The 13,018-nt window shown below is 44.1% G+C and overlaps 2 protein-coding genes across 2 annotated transcripts in view; both read right to left on the bottom strand.

Moving 5' to 3' along the window:
- Nucleotides 1-13,018, bottom strand: part of SYTL5 (synaptotagmin like 5) — a 305,352-nt gene that overhangs the window by 135,604 nt on the left and 156,730 nt on the right. The gene's annotated exons all lie outside the window — the stretch shown is intronic.
- On the bottom strand, nucleotides 5,299-5,766 carry LOC109490384 (histone H2A-Bbd type 1). Its single transcript, XM_019804833.2, has one exon. It carries the CDS (start codon nucleotides 5,684-5,686, stop codon nucleotides 5,333-5,335), a length of 354 nt encoding a protein of 117 aa, XP_019660392.2. The 5' UTR covers nucleotides 5,687-5,766; the 3' UTR covers nucleotides 5,299-5,332.

The raw sequence follows: 13,018 nt of genomic DNA, 5'->3' as shown, positions 1-13,018 counted from the left end.
ACCCTCTGGCCCCTAGAGATTCATATCCATCCCACATTCAAAATATCCCATCAACCCCAAAAGTCTCAACCTATTAGAGTACCAACTCAAAGTCTAAAATCTCATTACCTAAATCAGGTGTGAATGAGATTCTGGAACAATCTATCTTGGGGCAAAGTTCCTCTCCATTTGCAAACTTGTGAAACTAGAAAACAGGTTATTTACTCTCAATCCAACCAGCAAGATCCATTAGGTTTCAAGGCCTGAAAATAGTCCTCTATGGTTTGAAGCTATGCCCTTGGCCTGTGGCTCAACCCTTTCATCCTAGGGCATGTGGCTCTAAACTCTGGGCAATATTACTGAACAGTATTCTTGCGTCTGTTCTTTGTATTTCTTTGTTAGTGGGTATAGCATCTGCTGGTTCTCTCATGAGGTAACAGAAACCTTTTAACACGATCATTTCATTTCTGTATAAATGTCATGATTTTATCTTGTCCTAAAAACTACCTTCTAATCATCTTAGAGGTCAAACAGAAGTTCCCAATACATTAACCTACCAGAGCTAGTTAAATTTCATTACCAGAGGAGTAATACCTCATGCAGAGTTTAAGCCTAGGCATGTCTTTTCTTGGTGGTTCAGGTGAATCCAAAGCACTAATGCAATGATGTTGACTCTGTTTCTCTAGTTTTAATTTTCTGATCTCCTATCTCAGTCTGTTTTATTTTGGATACATTATAGCTCATCGTGTATTGCTGTTCTAAAGTAAAATGGCTTTCTGTTCTGGAATTGGAATGAAGATGCTGAAATACAAAAGTGAGCATTGACAGAAAGCTGCAGAAAGGTCGCAAAGAGAGAATTTGAAAAGGAACACAAATTTGTGCTACATTTTTCCAAACTGGACTCAATTTTCACAAGTTTATAAGATTTTCAAAAAGCGATTGTGGTTACTTTAATATCAAATATTATATTGGATATTAACTTAATCAGAGAATTTTATTTGCTTTCAGTAAGAAAAACTTAAGTTTTGTTGAGAGTATGGATGCGCTCTTACTAAGAGATTGCTGTATGAGTTTCCTATGACTGCTCCAAAAAATTACTAAAACCTTTGTGCCTTTGAAAACACATACATTTATTTGCTTACAGTCTGGAAGTCAGAAGTTCAAAATCAGTTTCTCTGAACTATCTTCTTTGGAATCTGCCTTTAAAAAAAAGCAGAGATTTTATACTTCAAAAGAAAAGCTTTCTACCATTTGCTCTGACTTCATCATGACCCTGATTATTCTCTTTAAATTAAAAGAAATAATAGAAGTTACATAACTTTGGAATGGTTATTACACTGCCACTTTAAGTAACAGGTAGCCGAGCTACAACCATTCACGTTCTGAAACTTCCATAAACCTATCTTAAGTGCACAAATGTCCTGGCAATTTTATTTTTTCCTCCTCCAAAATGAATCCTAAATGAAAAATGAAATAACATAATACTTCAAAGGATATTTTGCACTTAAAACTCTCTTTGAGATTTCCCACAAGGCCCTGAAAGTCACAAAATTCTGTCACCTTGTAAAAAGAGAGGTGGTAGAATTATGACGTTTATTTGATATACTGTTTATGAGTTGCATGGGAAAAAAATTCTCAAAAGAGGTGATCAACTTTCTCTAGGTTAAATTTGAATAGGGATAACATTAACATAAATATTTTAGAAATTGTAGCATATATAGGAAGTTCCTAGAGATTTGTCAGTACTCTCACTGTCCATTGATTCTACTTACTGGAGTCCTGGTGGTACTTTCCCTGATGATATTAAGGTAACAATATGACAGTGTTGTCAGTGTAATTTCAGTTATTTTTAAATGTTTGATTGCAATCTTACTAATTTAATTTGCAACCAGCATCTTCTAGGTCAGTGCTTTCAAACTGAGGATGTATATAAAACTTATCCCTAGAGATTTTAATTAAAATACAGATGTTCAGAACCCGCTCCAGACTTTTTACAAAATAGTCTTAATCATTAGGTTAGTAGACCTTTTGTCCAAAACTCATTTTTTTAATTGGCTTTATTATCTTCTTTTGCATATCAGAAAAAAAGTAATCACCTTCATTTGCATTATTCTTATGCCCTCCCACAAAAGTTTTCAATTAAGAAAATTATCAGTAATAAGTTAACCACAGTCATAAATGTCTGTCTCCTCTGGGTAGTTTTTTGTTTAACTCTGATGGTTGCCCCAGGGCCACGCAATCAGCTATGGGACAGGGATCTTGTTTTCAACAAAGGACTGTCTGAGAATCCCCAGGAAGAGGACAGGTATTTCCAAGAAGAGGCTCTTGAGTACAGGCTTCTGTCATCATCACATAACCACCTGTAAGACCACAGTGGACAGACTCCGAATTCTGAGAACAAGTTAACTGAGAAGCAGAAGTGTTCATGACACTGGTCCACGTAAGATACAGCAGAACAAGATCTACGTTTGCAAAGTACAAAGATAAAATCAAAGTATGAAACCAATCCCTTTATCCTAACCTATCAGATTTCCCAAATAAAACACAACGGAGTTGTTGATAGTGCTTTCCTAGCTCCAAGAGACACTAAGATCAGTACTGAAGAGTTTAGCTTCTCTTTCCCAGAGGAGAACATGAAACACTTTCTGCCTAAAGGCCTGTTTCTCAGGATATCGGAGAGGAAAGAACCTCAACAGGTAAGAGAGACAAGCTCTCCTTCTCAATGTGATGTTGGGAGAGCCGATTACCATCTTGGCGCCAAACTGGCCTCCAATACGAAATGGAGACCCTAGAAAAACTCTGTCTTCTGTGCCCCACTTACTGTTAGTACAGAATTTTTCTTAGGAAAAGCTCATAGACTGGTAACTGTACATATACCTCAAGCAGACCTTTAAAGTAATTTTGTCCAACCTCCAAATTTTATGGTCATGGAAGATGATGTGCCCCCAACTAAATGACACTTAGAGGAGACCAGAACCTGGTGAATCTCCACCTCCAGTTGCTGGGGAGAGGGCTGCTTGCCAACTCACATGAAGAGGAGAGTAAGAACTGAACTTGGCTAAGGCTAGGAGGGCTTCATGGCTCTCTATAACAAATTACCAAGGAGCTAGAGGAGTTCACACAGGTGGCCAAGGCCTACCAGGACCACTGTCACAACCTGAGTGCCCAGTATAATGCCAGGAAGTACCTGGCCAAAGAGAAGGAGAGGATGCTGGCAGAGAGAAAAGCTGCTAGAGGCGCCACGGCTGCCTGTGGTAGCTCCTTGAGCCCCCCTCAGATGACTATCACTGTATTACTAAAAGAGAGAGTAATGAATTCTGAAAATTTGTGGGGTGGACATCTTGACAATGTTTCTGTAAATATTTGAAGGGGCAGTATGTGTCAAGAAAGGTTTCTTGGATTTATACAAACACATATTCCAACAAGCTCTAAACACAACCTCCATACTATTATTCTCAGGATACTTCTGTGAATTAGTGAAAAGCCAAGTTGGGTCTTTCTGCTTAGACACACATGGAAGGAGGCAGAGGGAAGGGGAGTCACCAGGCAGAGGGGAGCAGAGGGGAAACCAGGCTGAGGCCTGTCTGGTTTCCTCTGGCTTCTTCCTCTGGGTGGCACTCTTCTGTCTCTCCACAGGGTTCAGCAGGCTGCGATTTCGCAGCCAGTGGCCCAGGCATCCAGCCATCACGGGAAAGCCAGGCCCAGGGGCACGTGGGGAAGCACACCTAAGCATCTGGTCTACTGGGAGGGAGAGACACGCAGCTGCTCACGAAGGATGCACTCTGTGCCGGGCACCGTGTTCTGCAGCAGCTCACAGCCACACAATCACTCCATCCTTGTGAAAATCAAAGATTGGAGAGAGGACTGTCCAAGATCCCATGGCCAGAAAGTGGTGAACTGGGATGGCCAACCCAGTTTCTCTGATCCCATTGTTGAAGTCGCCTGGGCAACCTCTGAGCAGTCCTCTATGATGGGCCAGGGGGCGACAGAAGGGAGGGGCCCTTGAGGACATGATGAACAGAAGAAAATGTTAAATGTTAACCGTCACAGGAAGGGGACAGACTGTCAGAACACTTGATGTGACAAGTATTTCTAACCTACAACAGCACAAGAGTGTTTCTAAGAATCTATGTACTTGAGTCCACCACTTGGGACAGAACTTACACAGAACATACTTAGAGCTCTCCAAACATGCACTCGGCCACGGATAACTCTAGGTCGCTCCATCAAATATAAGACCATAGACAGATTCGGTGTTTCATCTGAGAATGAGACTAATAAATGTGTTTATAATGCAGTACATTTATAAATAAATCTGTTAGGGAGCACCTGGGTGGCTCAGTCGTTTAAGCATCTGACTCTTGATTTTGACTCAGGTCACGATCTCAGTGTTCTGAGATTGAGCCCCGAGTCAAGTTCTGCACTGGGTGTGGAACCTGCTTAAGATTCTCTCTCGCCCTCTCCCTTTGCCCATCCCTCCCCTTCCTCTCAAATACATACATACATACATACATACATACATCTATTAATAACTATTAAAAACTTCTAGAATTGCATGTCGTAGGCCAGTTAATACCTTTGATGTTACTATTTACCAGTGCCCACAAGAGAGGACATAAGGATATACTCCACAGAGTGTCACAGCACTAGCTAATAATCCCTACCTCAAGTCCTGTTTCGGTTGGAATGAGGCGGGGGTATAAACGAATGAAATCAACCTGAGCATAGTTCCTTCTCTGTACACCTCTTCACGGTTTCCCATCGCTCCTCAGTCTTCCTGTAAAGCCCCTGCCCCATTAAGCTCATGTCAACTGCTATGCCACCTTCTCCACCCACCCCCACTGCCATCTCCTCCTGACTTCCACACGTTTCCCTATCATGAACAAAGCCTTCAGCACCTCAGTCTTGGTCTTCAGCCCCATCCCAGTCCCTGCCATCATTCTGGGAATTCAACATGCCCGGGAGTACCCGGCCCCCAGCCAACCTCCTGGCCTCCCAGGCCTTGACTTGCTCAGAGGCAGTGAGGAAGTCGTTCCCCCACAACCAGCTACTCCCTCTAGGGCTACGCACACCCTCACTCGGCAAACACTGTCCCCAGTAAACTGCTCCCTGAAATAGTCGACTCCACCATCCCACACCGACTGCCCCTCCTTCCACCCTCCACTCCCCATGGGAGATCTCCTCCTGGATGTCTCGGACACCTCCCGCTCAGAAGGACAGAAAGAGACACCCGTCAGAAGCACGGCACCGGATTTAAATCCTTTAATGGCTTGCGCTCTCAGAAGAGCAGGCCTCCCTCATCTGTGCGCGGCGCTGGGGCCTAGAGGAGGCTGTGGGCTCTGGTCCCCGGGCCTCAGCACTTCCTGAGCCGGGGCGCCCCTTTGGCCGGCAGGGAGGTGATGTCTTCAAAGAGGCAGCTCAGGTGCTGGTTGTTCACCAGGGCCCTCTGCACGTGCTCCGGGGTGATGCGCATCTTGTGGTGGTTGCGGGCCTCCTGGCCCGCCAGCTCCAGGATGTTGGCCGTCAGGTACTCGAGAACGCCAGTGAGGAAGACCGGTGTGGATGAGCTCAGGCGCTGGGCATAGCAACCCTCCCGCAGGAGGCGGTCCACGCGGCTAACCGGGAACTGGAGCTTGGCTCTCATGGAGCGGGACAGACCGTGCCTCTTATGTCGGTGAGAGCGCCAGTGGCTTCTCCTTCCAGACATGATGGTAGCTGGGTTTGGCCCCTGATCAGCCCACCCTGACGGTCCCAGCAGTCTGGGTCTGTCGAGACGCCAGAGCTCCCTCCTGCCCACTGTGCCCTGCGCTGGTCCGGGAACTGCCTTTATGACAACTCTGACATAGTGATGTCACCGATGACACTGGGCCCTGATCAGGACTGGCCTAGAAACGTCTATGACAGAAACCTGGTCTCCCTGCTGATGGGACCCTGTGTATGAGGGAACGTTTTCTACGTGACTTTAATAGCCTAGCATAAAACAGGAAATGAATGTTTCAAGGTAAACACGGCCCTGTCGTTAGGACACTCCACTCCTGGTTATCGGATTCCAGACTTGCATTGTCTTTGAGCTCTTTTACAGCCCTTTGTAAACTGCTGGTCACCAACAGACATACTGAATGCTGTCCAGTAGCGTCCAAAATAAAACCAGTTTTTCCCCCATTTATACATTTCAACATTAATTATCAATATTTCTATGTTCTTTGGATTCTCTTTTGAATTGGTTACAATATCTGCCAACTCTTCATGAGTTAAAACAAACTTTTAACATTTTCATTTCATATCTGTATAAGGGTCATGATTTTACTGTTTGAACGTATCTTCTGGGGACACCTGGTTGGCTCAGTCAGTTAAGCATCCAACTCTTGATTTCAGCTCAGTTCATGATCTCAGGGTTGTGAGATCAAGCCCTGTGTCAGGCTCTGTGAAGCCTGCTTAAGTTTCTCTCCCTCAGGTCTTCCCAACCCCACACGCATGCTTGCTCGCTCTCTCTCAGAAAATATCTTCTCTTTTGAAGGTCACATTGATATGCCCAGTGGGTTCACCTGTGAGAGCCAGGTAAAAATTCATAGACCCAGAAGTGTACCTCATTCTCAGCTGATACCCAGAAGCATCTTATTTCTTCTAGGTGAATCCAAAGTACAGATAGTACTTCGTTGATTTTGTTTTTCTAATTCAAATTTTTAATAATTGTAATTTTCTTCCCTAACTTTGTGTTTCTGTGGTATTTTAATTTTGTTATAAAACTGGTTCAGTTCTGACAGGTTTGCTTACAAGATTTTCAGAAAGAGCTTCTGGGTCCTTCAGAATCAAATGTTACATTGAAGCCATCAGAGTTTAGTTTGTTCTCTGTGAAAAAGGCCAAGTTTTCCTGGAGTGTTTGTCAGCACTTGATAAGAGGTTATACAAGATTACTCTTCACATGAATTAGCTTCCTATGGCTGCTGTAACACATTGCCACAAACTTGGTGGCTTAAAACAATGCACATTTGTTCTCTCTTAGGTCATAAATTGAAATCAGTTTCACCAGGCTAAAATCAAGGTGTGGACAGGGTTCTGTAACCTCTAAAATCTCTCTAGGGTAGAATCCATTTCCTTGCCTTCTCCAGCTTCTAGAGCTGAATTATTTGCATTCCTTGACTCATGGCTTCATCTATCTTCAAAGCCAATAGCGTTGTGTCTTGCTTCAGTTGTCACATTGCCTTTTGCTTTTGTATTCAAATTTCCATTTGCTTCCTTCTTATAAGGGCACTTTGATTTCTAGGGCCAACCACAATTATCCAGGATAATCTTCCCACCTCACTATCTTTAATTTACATCTACAAAGTCCCATTTGCAAGATAGAGAGTAACATTCCTGAGTATTTTAGAAAACCATATTTCACCCTACCATGTTACTTTATATATAATCTGCCCAAGTAGAAGAGATTCCGTATTTCGCCAGAATATACCTTTGTTTTGACTTCAACATGCCTTTGATTATTCTCTTTAAAATAAAAGAAACAATAGTTCTGCGTTTCTAAAGTGTTAAGGACTTTTCTATATTAAGTATTGTCTTGCCACTGAATTAGTAGAAAGCCAAGCTACAGCCATTCATGTTCTCAGGCCCTCATGATTCTACCTTAAGCGTGCAAATGTCCACGTGACATTTGATTTTAGCATTCCCAAAATACAATCTTAAATGAAAATTGAAATAAAATAATACTTCGCAGTATCTTTTGCACTTAAAACTGTCTTTGGTTTTAAATTAATTTCTCACAGGGCCCCTGAAAAATCAAAGATTTATTTTTTCACATTATAAAAAAGAGAAGTGCTAGAAATAATTAGATTTATTGGACCTATCACTACTGATGAGTCACACAGAAAATGCCCAAATCAAAGGACGTGCTCAGACTTCCCTAGGTTGAATATTAATACAGAAAATATTAATATAAGTGTTTCAAATGTTCTATACTGTATGGGAAGTTTCTAGAGACTTGTCAATGGCTTTACTGTCCATGAGATGCTTCTAATTATCAGAGTCGTGCTGGTGATTTAGGCAATGAAACTATAGTGTCATCAGCCATCATTTCAGTTATTACTTCGAAATATTTGGTTGCAACCTTCCTTATAAAATTTCAATCCAGCATCTTCTAGGCCAGTGCTTTCTGACAAAGGATACACGTCAAACCTACCTATAGTAATGGTTAAATTTTATGTGTCAGCTTTGCTAGGCCATGGTGCCCAGTCGTTTGACCAAATCCAAGTCTAGATGTTGCTGTGCAGATACTTTTCAGATGAGATTAACATCTACAATCAGCTGACTATAAGAAAAGGAAATTACCATCATACAATCAGCTGAAAGTCTAAAGAGCAAAAACTGAGGTTTCTTGGAGAAGAATTTGGCCATAAGGTAACACAGAAATCTGGCTAGACTTTCTAGCCTGTTGACCTACCTTACACAATTAGGTCTTGTCAGCCTAGATAACTGCATGAACCAATCATATACACACATACACACATACATATAGGATATATATATATCCTATTGGTTCAGTTTTTTTTCTGCACAACTCTAATACACCAATGGGATTTTACTAAAATCATTAAGTCTAAGACCTATTCCATACTTTTTTGAAAAGGGGTCACATCATTACACTTTATAGACACTGGGTCAAAAAATCTTTTCCTGCCTTGTCTTCTTCTTTTACACAAGACATTAAAAAAAAAATTTCACCTGTAGCTGCACTATTGTTATTCCCTCACACAAAATTTTTACTTACAAAAATTATCCATAAGTTGATCTCAGCCATAAGTGTCTGTCTCCTCCAGTTTGTTATCTGCTTTACAGTGATGCTTCTCTGAAGGCGCTATAATCATCTACAACCCAGAGACTGTTTTCAACAAATAAGGATGGTCTCAGAACCCCATAAAAAAAAAGACAGTAACTTCAAGACCCTTCAAGAATAAACTTTTAAGCACAGGCTTCTGATGTCATCACATAATCACTTCTAAGACCCTGTCAGTGGACAGAGTGAGAATTTCGAGAACATCTTGTTTGAGAAGGAGATGGGTTCATGACACAGCTATCACAGTGTCCCGTGGAACAAGACCGAGATTTGCAAAGTTCAAAGACCTGTGCCAGAAAATCAGTCCTCTGATCCTAACCTGTCTGGCCTTTCCCAAATAAAACAGAAGTCAGAGTTCTTGAGAATGAGTTGTTGCTTGTGCTTTCCTAGAAGTCCAAGAGACCCTACCATCCCTGTATTGGAGAGATGAGCTTCTTTAGCCCAGAGGAGAACATTAAACACTTTCTATCTTCAGTTCAGGGTCATTTCCCAGGACACAGTAGCAGGGGATTCTCAACAACAGGTACCAGAACACGACTGTCATAGTTGCTGTTCTACCCACTTGCCATGTGACGTTGGGAGAGGTGAGTATCATCTCTGGGCCAAAGTGGCCTCGGCTGTAAAATGGAGACCCTAAGAAAGAATCCCTGTCCTTTATGCCCTATTTCCCCACTGTCAGTATGGGCTTTTCTTAGGAAAAGCCCAGACTGGTAACTGTACACCTTGAGTAGACCTTTGAAACAATGTCATCCATCTCCTCATTTGGCAGCTGTGGAAGCTGATGTGCCCCCTCCCCATTAAACCGCATCTATGGGAGACCGGAACCCTGCTTTCCTCCCACTTCTGTCACTATTCTATCCCAAGAGGTTATGAACACTGTCTCCTCCACAGTCAAGTTGGCCAATTGCTTTCATCCTACGTGGCAGAAGCCAAATATCCCACAACCACAGTATGTAACCTGCCTCCCTGCTGCAAACTGGTTTCCTTTAGATTTTGCTTAAACAGACGAAGTTGAGAGATATTTTCCCCACAGTGATTCTAGAATGCTAAGTACGTGACAGACCAATCTGTTTTCATGAAGGACGCTGAAGCAGAAACACTAAATGAAACATCAAATTCACGTCCTAGTCATTGCCTTTCCCTACTAGACTTGAAGCCATACTCCTTAAAGAATAAAATAAAATAAAATTCACTCTGACAGTGCTATTCAAATGTGATGTGGGGGGGGGCGCCTGGGTGGCACAGCGGTTAAGCGTCTGCCTTCGGCTCAGGGCGTGATCCCGGCGTTATGGGATCGAGCCCCACATCAGGCTCCTCCGCTATGAGCCTGCTTCTTCCTCTCCCACTCCCCCTGCTTGTGTTCCCTCTCTCGCTGGCTGTCTCTATCTCTTTCGAATAAATAAAAAATAAAAAAAATCTTTAAAAAAAATGTGATGTGGGGGCTGATAGAGGCTATGAAATTATTTGTTACCGATCAGCTATAGCAGGTTGGGAGATGGTGAGCATTCAGTGACCTTTAGAGCAATCAGGTTTTGCCATAACACTTGAGTGAGTGGAGTCTTCCTACTGAACAGAATTTATACCAGTTTAGATGTAGACTCTGGCCATTTGTCAATTCACAGTGAAGTTGTACAAGAGAACATATTGGCCCCATCGCAAAGGCAATTTTGAAGAGCACTGTGCTGTTCTAATTCATGGAAGGAGAGAATTCCATCTTTTAGAAAACGGTGGTTTTACAATTACATTATGATGGGGATAATGAACTCAAGGAACTGTAAGAGCCAGGCGAGTACTGTAAATGAGCGAAGTGGGTCATACATGAGATAGAGCAGGGAAGGCTGAGCACTGCGGCAAACCAGAGAGCCCCAGTATTAATGGGACAGCAGCCAGTCATCTTCATCTGACGTACACACGTATGCCCAGACATTGTGATTTCACCAGAGAAGCCAGTAATTGAGGTTTTCAGGTTAAAAGTTCTTGATTTTAAATGCTGGCAGCTGATTAATTTTCCTTTAAAAACATCATCGTAGGCCTAATGATCCCATTTGCTGCCTCCATTATGCCTATCAGCAGCCACTTTGTAATTTGTTCTTTAGGCAAATGATTTATTGATGTTTATAGTCTTTCAGTCTTGAATCCTATTCTGGGGCTCCAAAGGCCCTTTCTAAATAGTTAGATGGTCTCCCTCTGACTACTTCCTGTAGGATCTGTCAGATTCAGGGACTAAGGTAGCCTGGGACTTCAAACACCTCTGTTCCCAAAGGTTGTTCTCAGTAAGAGGCCAGCCTAGTGTCCAGGCCTTGTGCTCATGCCAACCTCAAGCCCACACTACCCTCCAGGTTCCCCTCAGGCTCGACCGTTGGGCTCATCTCTTCTTACACAATATGTTTTCTGCTGTGCTGACCTGTGTCTGACCCCAGCCTGTCCCGATACTGCTTTTGATCACAGACCTGGTCTGGCAGCCACATCCTCCTGAGACCATCCCCACTCACTCTAGTTTTAGTTTTCCACTCCCAACAGAGCACTAGTCATCCATGGTCTCCTCTCTCCAGGGCCCAAGCTAGAGCTAATCGTTCCTCACCATGGACCATCCCCCACCGTTTGGAAACGCACAAAGGGCCTAAACTCGGGTGGCTCATTCTTTCCCAATGGCAGTGATTCTCAGTCTCTGCCCACCTCCCTCCCGAGTGCAGGAGTCCTGTGCCCATCTATGAGGGGGACTTGGCAGGGCACTGCATTTACACCCATGCTCTGCTGACCACAGCCCCCATGCTTCCTGGGAAACCCGGAAGCACAGTTCTTAAAGGGATGGCAGCACTGCCCTGCCGGAGTCTCCCAGGCCCTAGTGACGGCAGAGGGCTTGCCAACAGGAGGTCATTAAAGCTCAAACTCCAAACTCCACCTAGGACGTTGGAGAATCTGAGCTACCGGGGAAGCCTGGCTCCCTACAGGTGTCACGGTGACCATCAGTGTCGACTACTGCACGGATTGTGAGGTGACCGCCTGACCACACAGGTCTGCTAAGCCGACATAATTTATGCGCCTACTCTCACGTCTCTGGCCTTAGCTGTGCCTTCTGGTGAAGCACCCGGGAGACAATTTTGTGCTAAAACAAGCCCCTGCCACAAGCCAAAATCAACAGCTTCTACGAATCAGCTGTTTAACCAACATATCAAGATCTTAGCATATGATTGATTCCCTGGCATCACCCACCCTGGAGGCACGCACTCCCTGTCGGCTGAAGGACACGGGAATAGGAGAAACCATGCCCTGGACGCTAAGACGCTTGGCTTCAGGGATGGGGTGGCGATGCTGGTGCCATCCTGCGATCAGGTGAAGGAGAATCTCACCTGCAGCTGCTGGGGAGAGGCCGCTGGCTACTCAGATGAACAGAAAAGTAACCAATGAACGTGGCTAAGGCCAGGAGGGCTTCCTGGCTCTCCGTAACAAGTCACAACTTTGTGGGGTGGAAAACCTGACAGTGAGGTTTCTGAAAATGTTGTGTTGAATGGCATTATGGAGCAAGAAAAGTTGCTTGGATTTATACAACACATATTCCAATGAGCTCTAAACACAACCCTGACACTATTATCGTCAGGACACTCCTGTGAAGTCAGCAAAGGCAGCTCCGCACTTTGATAGGTGGTGCAAGGAGGCAGAGAGCGGGGAGTCACCAGGCAGAGGGGAGCAGAAGGGAAACCAGGCTGAGGCCTGTCTGGTTTCCAGGTGTGTACCTCTGTCTTCTTCCTCTGGGTGGCACTCTTCTGTCTCTCCGCAGGGTTCAGCAGGCTGCAGTTTCGCAGCCAGTGGCCCAGGCGTCCAAGCCATCACTGGAGAGCCAGGCCCAGGGGTGCTTGGGGGAAGCACACCTAAGCATCTGGTCTACCGGGAGGGAGAGACACGCAGCTATTAAGAACTCTTTGAATTGCTTGTTTTAGGCCAGAGAGTAGTTTTTATATATATTACCACTTAATTTACAGTGTCCACAAGAGAAGACAGAAGGCTATATTCCGCAGAGTGTCACAGCACTCGCTAATAATCCCTACCTCAAGTCCTTTTTTTGGAATGAGGTGGGGTATAAACAAATGGAATCAACCCAAGCATCGTTCCATTTCTGTACACCTCTTCACAGTTTCCCATTGCTCCTCAGTCTTCCTGTAAAGCCCCTGCCCCATTAAGCTCATGTCAACTGCTATGCCACCCTCTCCACCC

Source organism: Ailuropoda melanoleuca, chromosome X (assembly GCF_002007445.2).
Source record: "Ailuropoda melanoleuca isolate Jingjing chromosome X, ASM200744v2, whole genome shotgun sequence".
Classification (NCBI taxonomy): Eukaryota; Metazoa; Chordata; class Mammalia; order Carnivora; family Ursidae; genus Ailuropoda; species Ailuropoda melanoleuca.
Note: the sequence above shows the minus strand (reverse complement) of the source record. Positions and strands in the feature narration are given on the sequence as shown.

Coding starts and splice junctions, on each gene's coding strand:
- LOC109490384 (XM_019804833.2), bottom strand. CDS start 5,686: ATGTCTGGAAGGAGAAGCCACTGGCGCTCTCACCGACATAAGAGGCAC.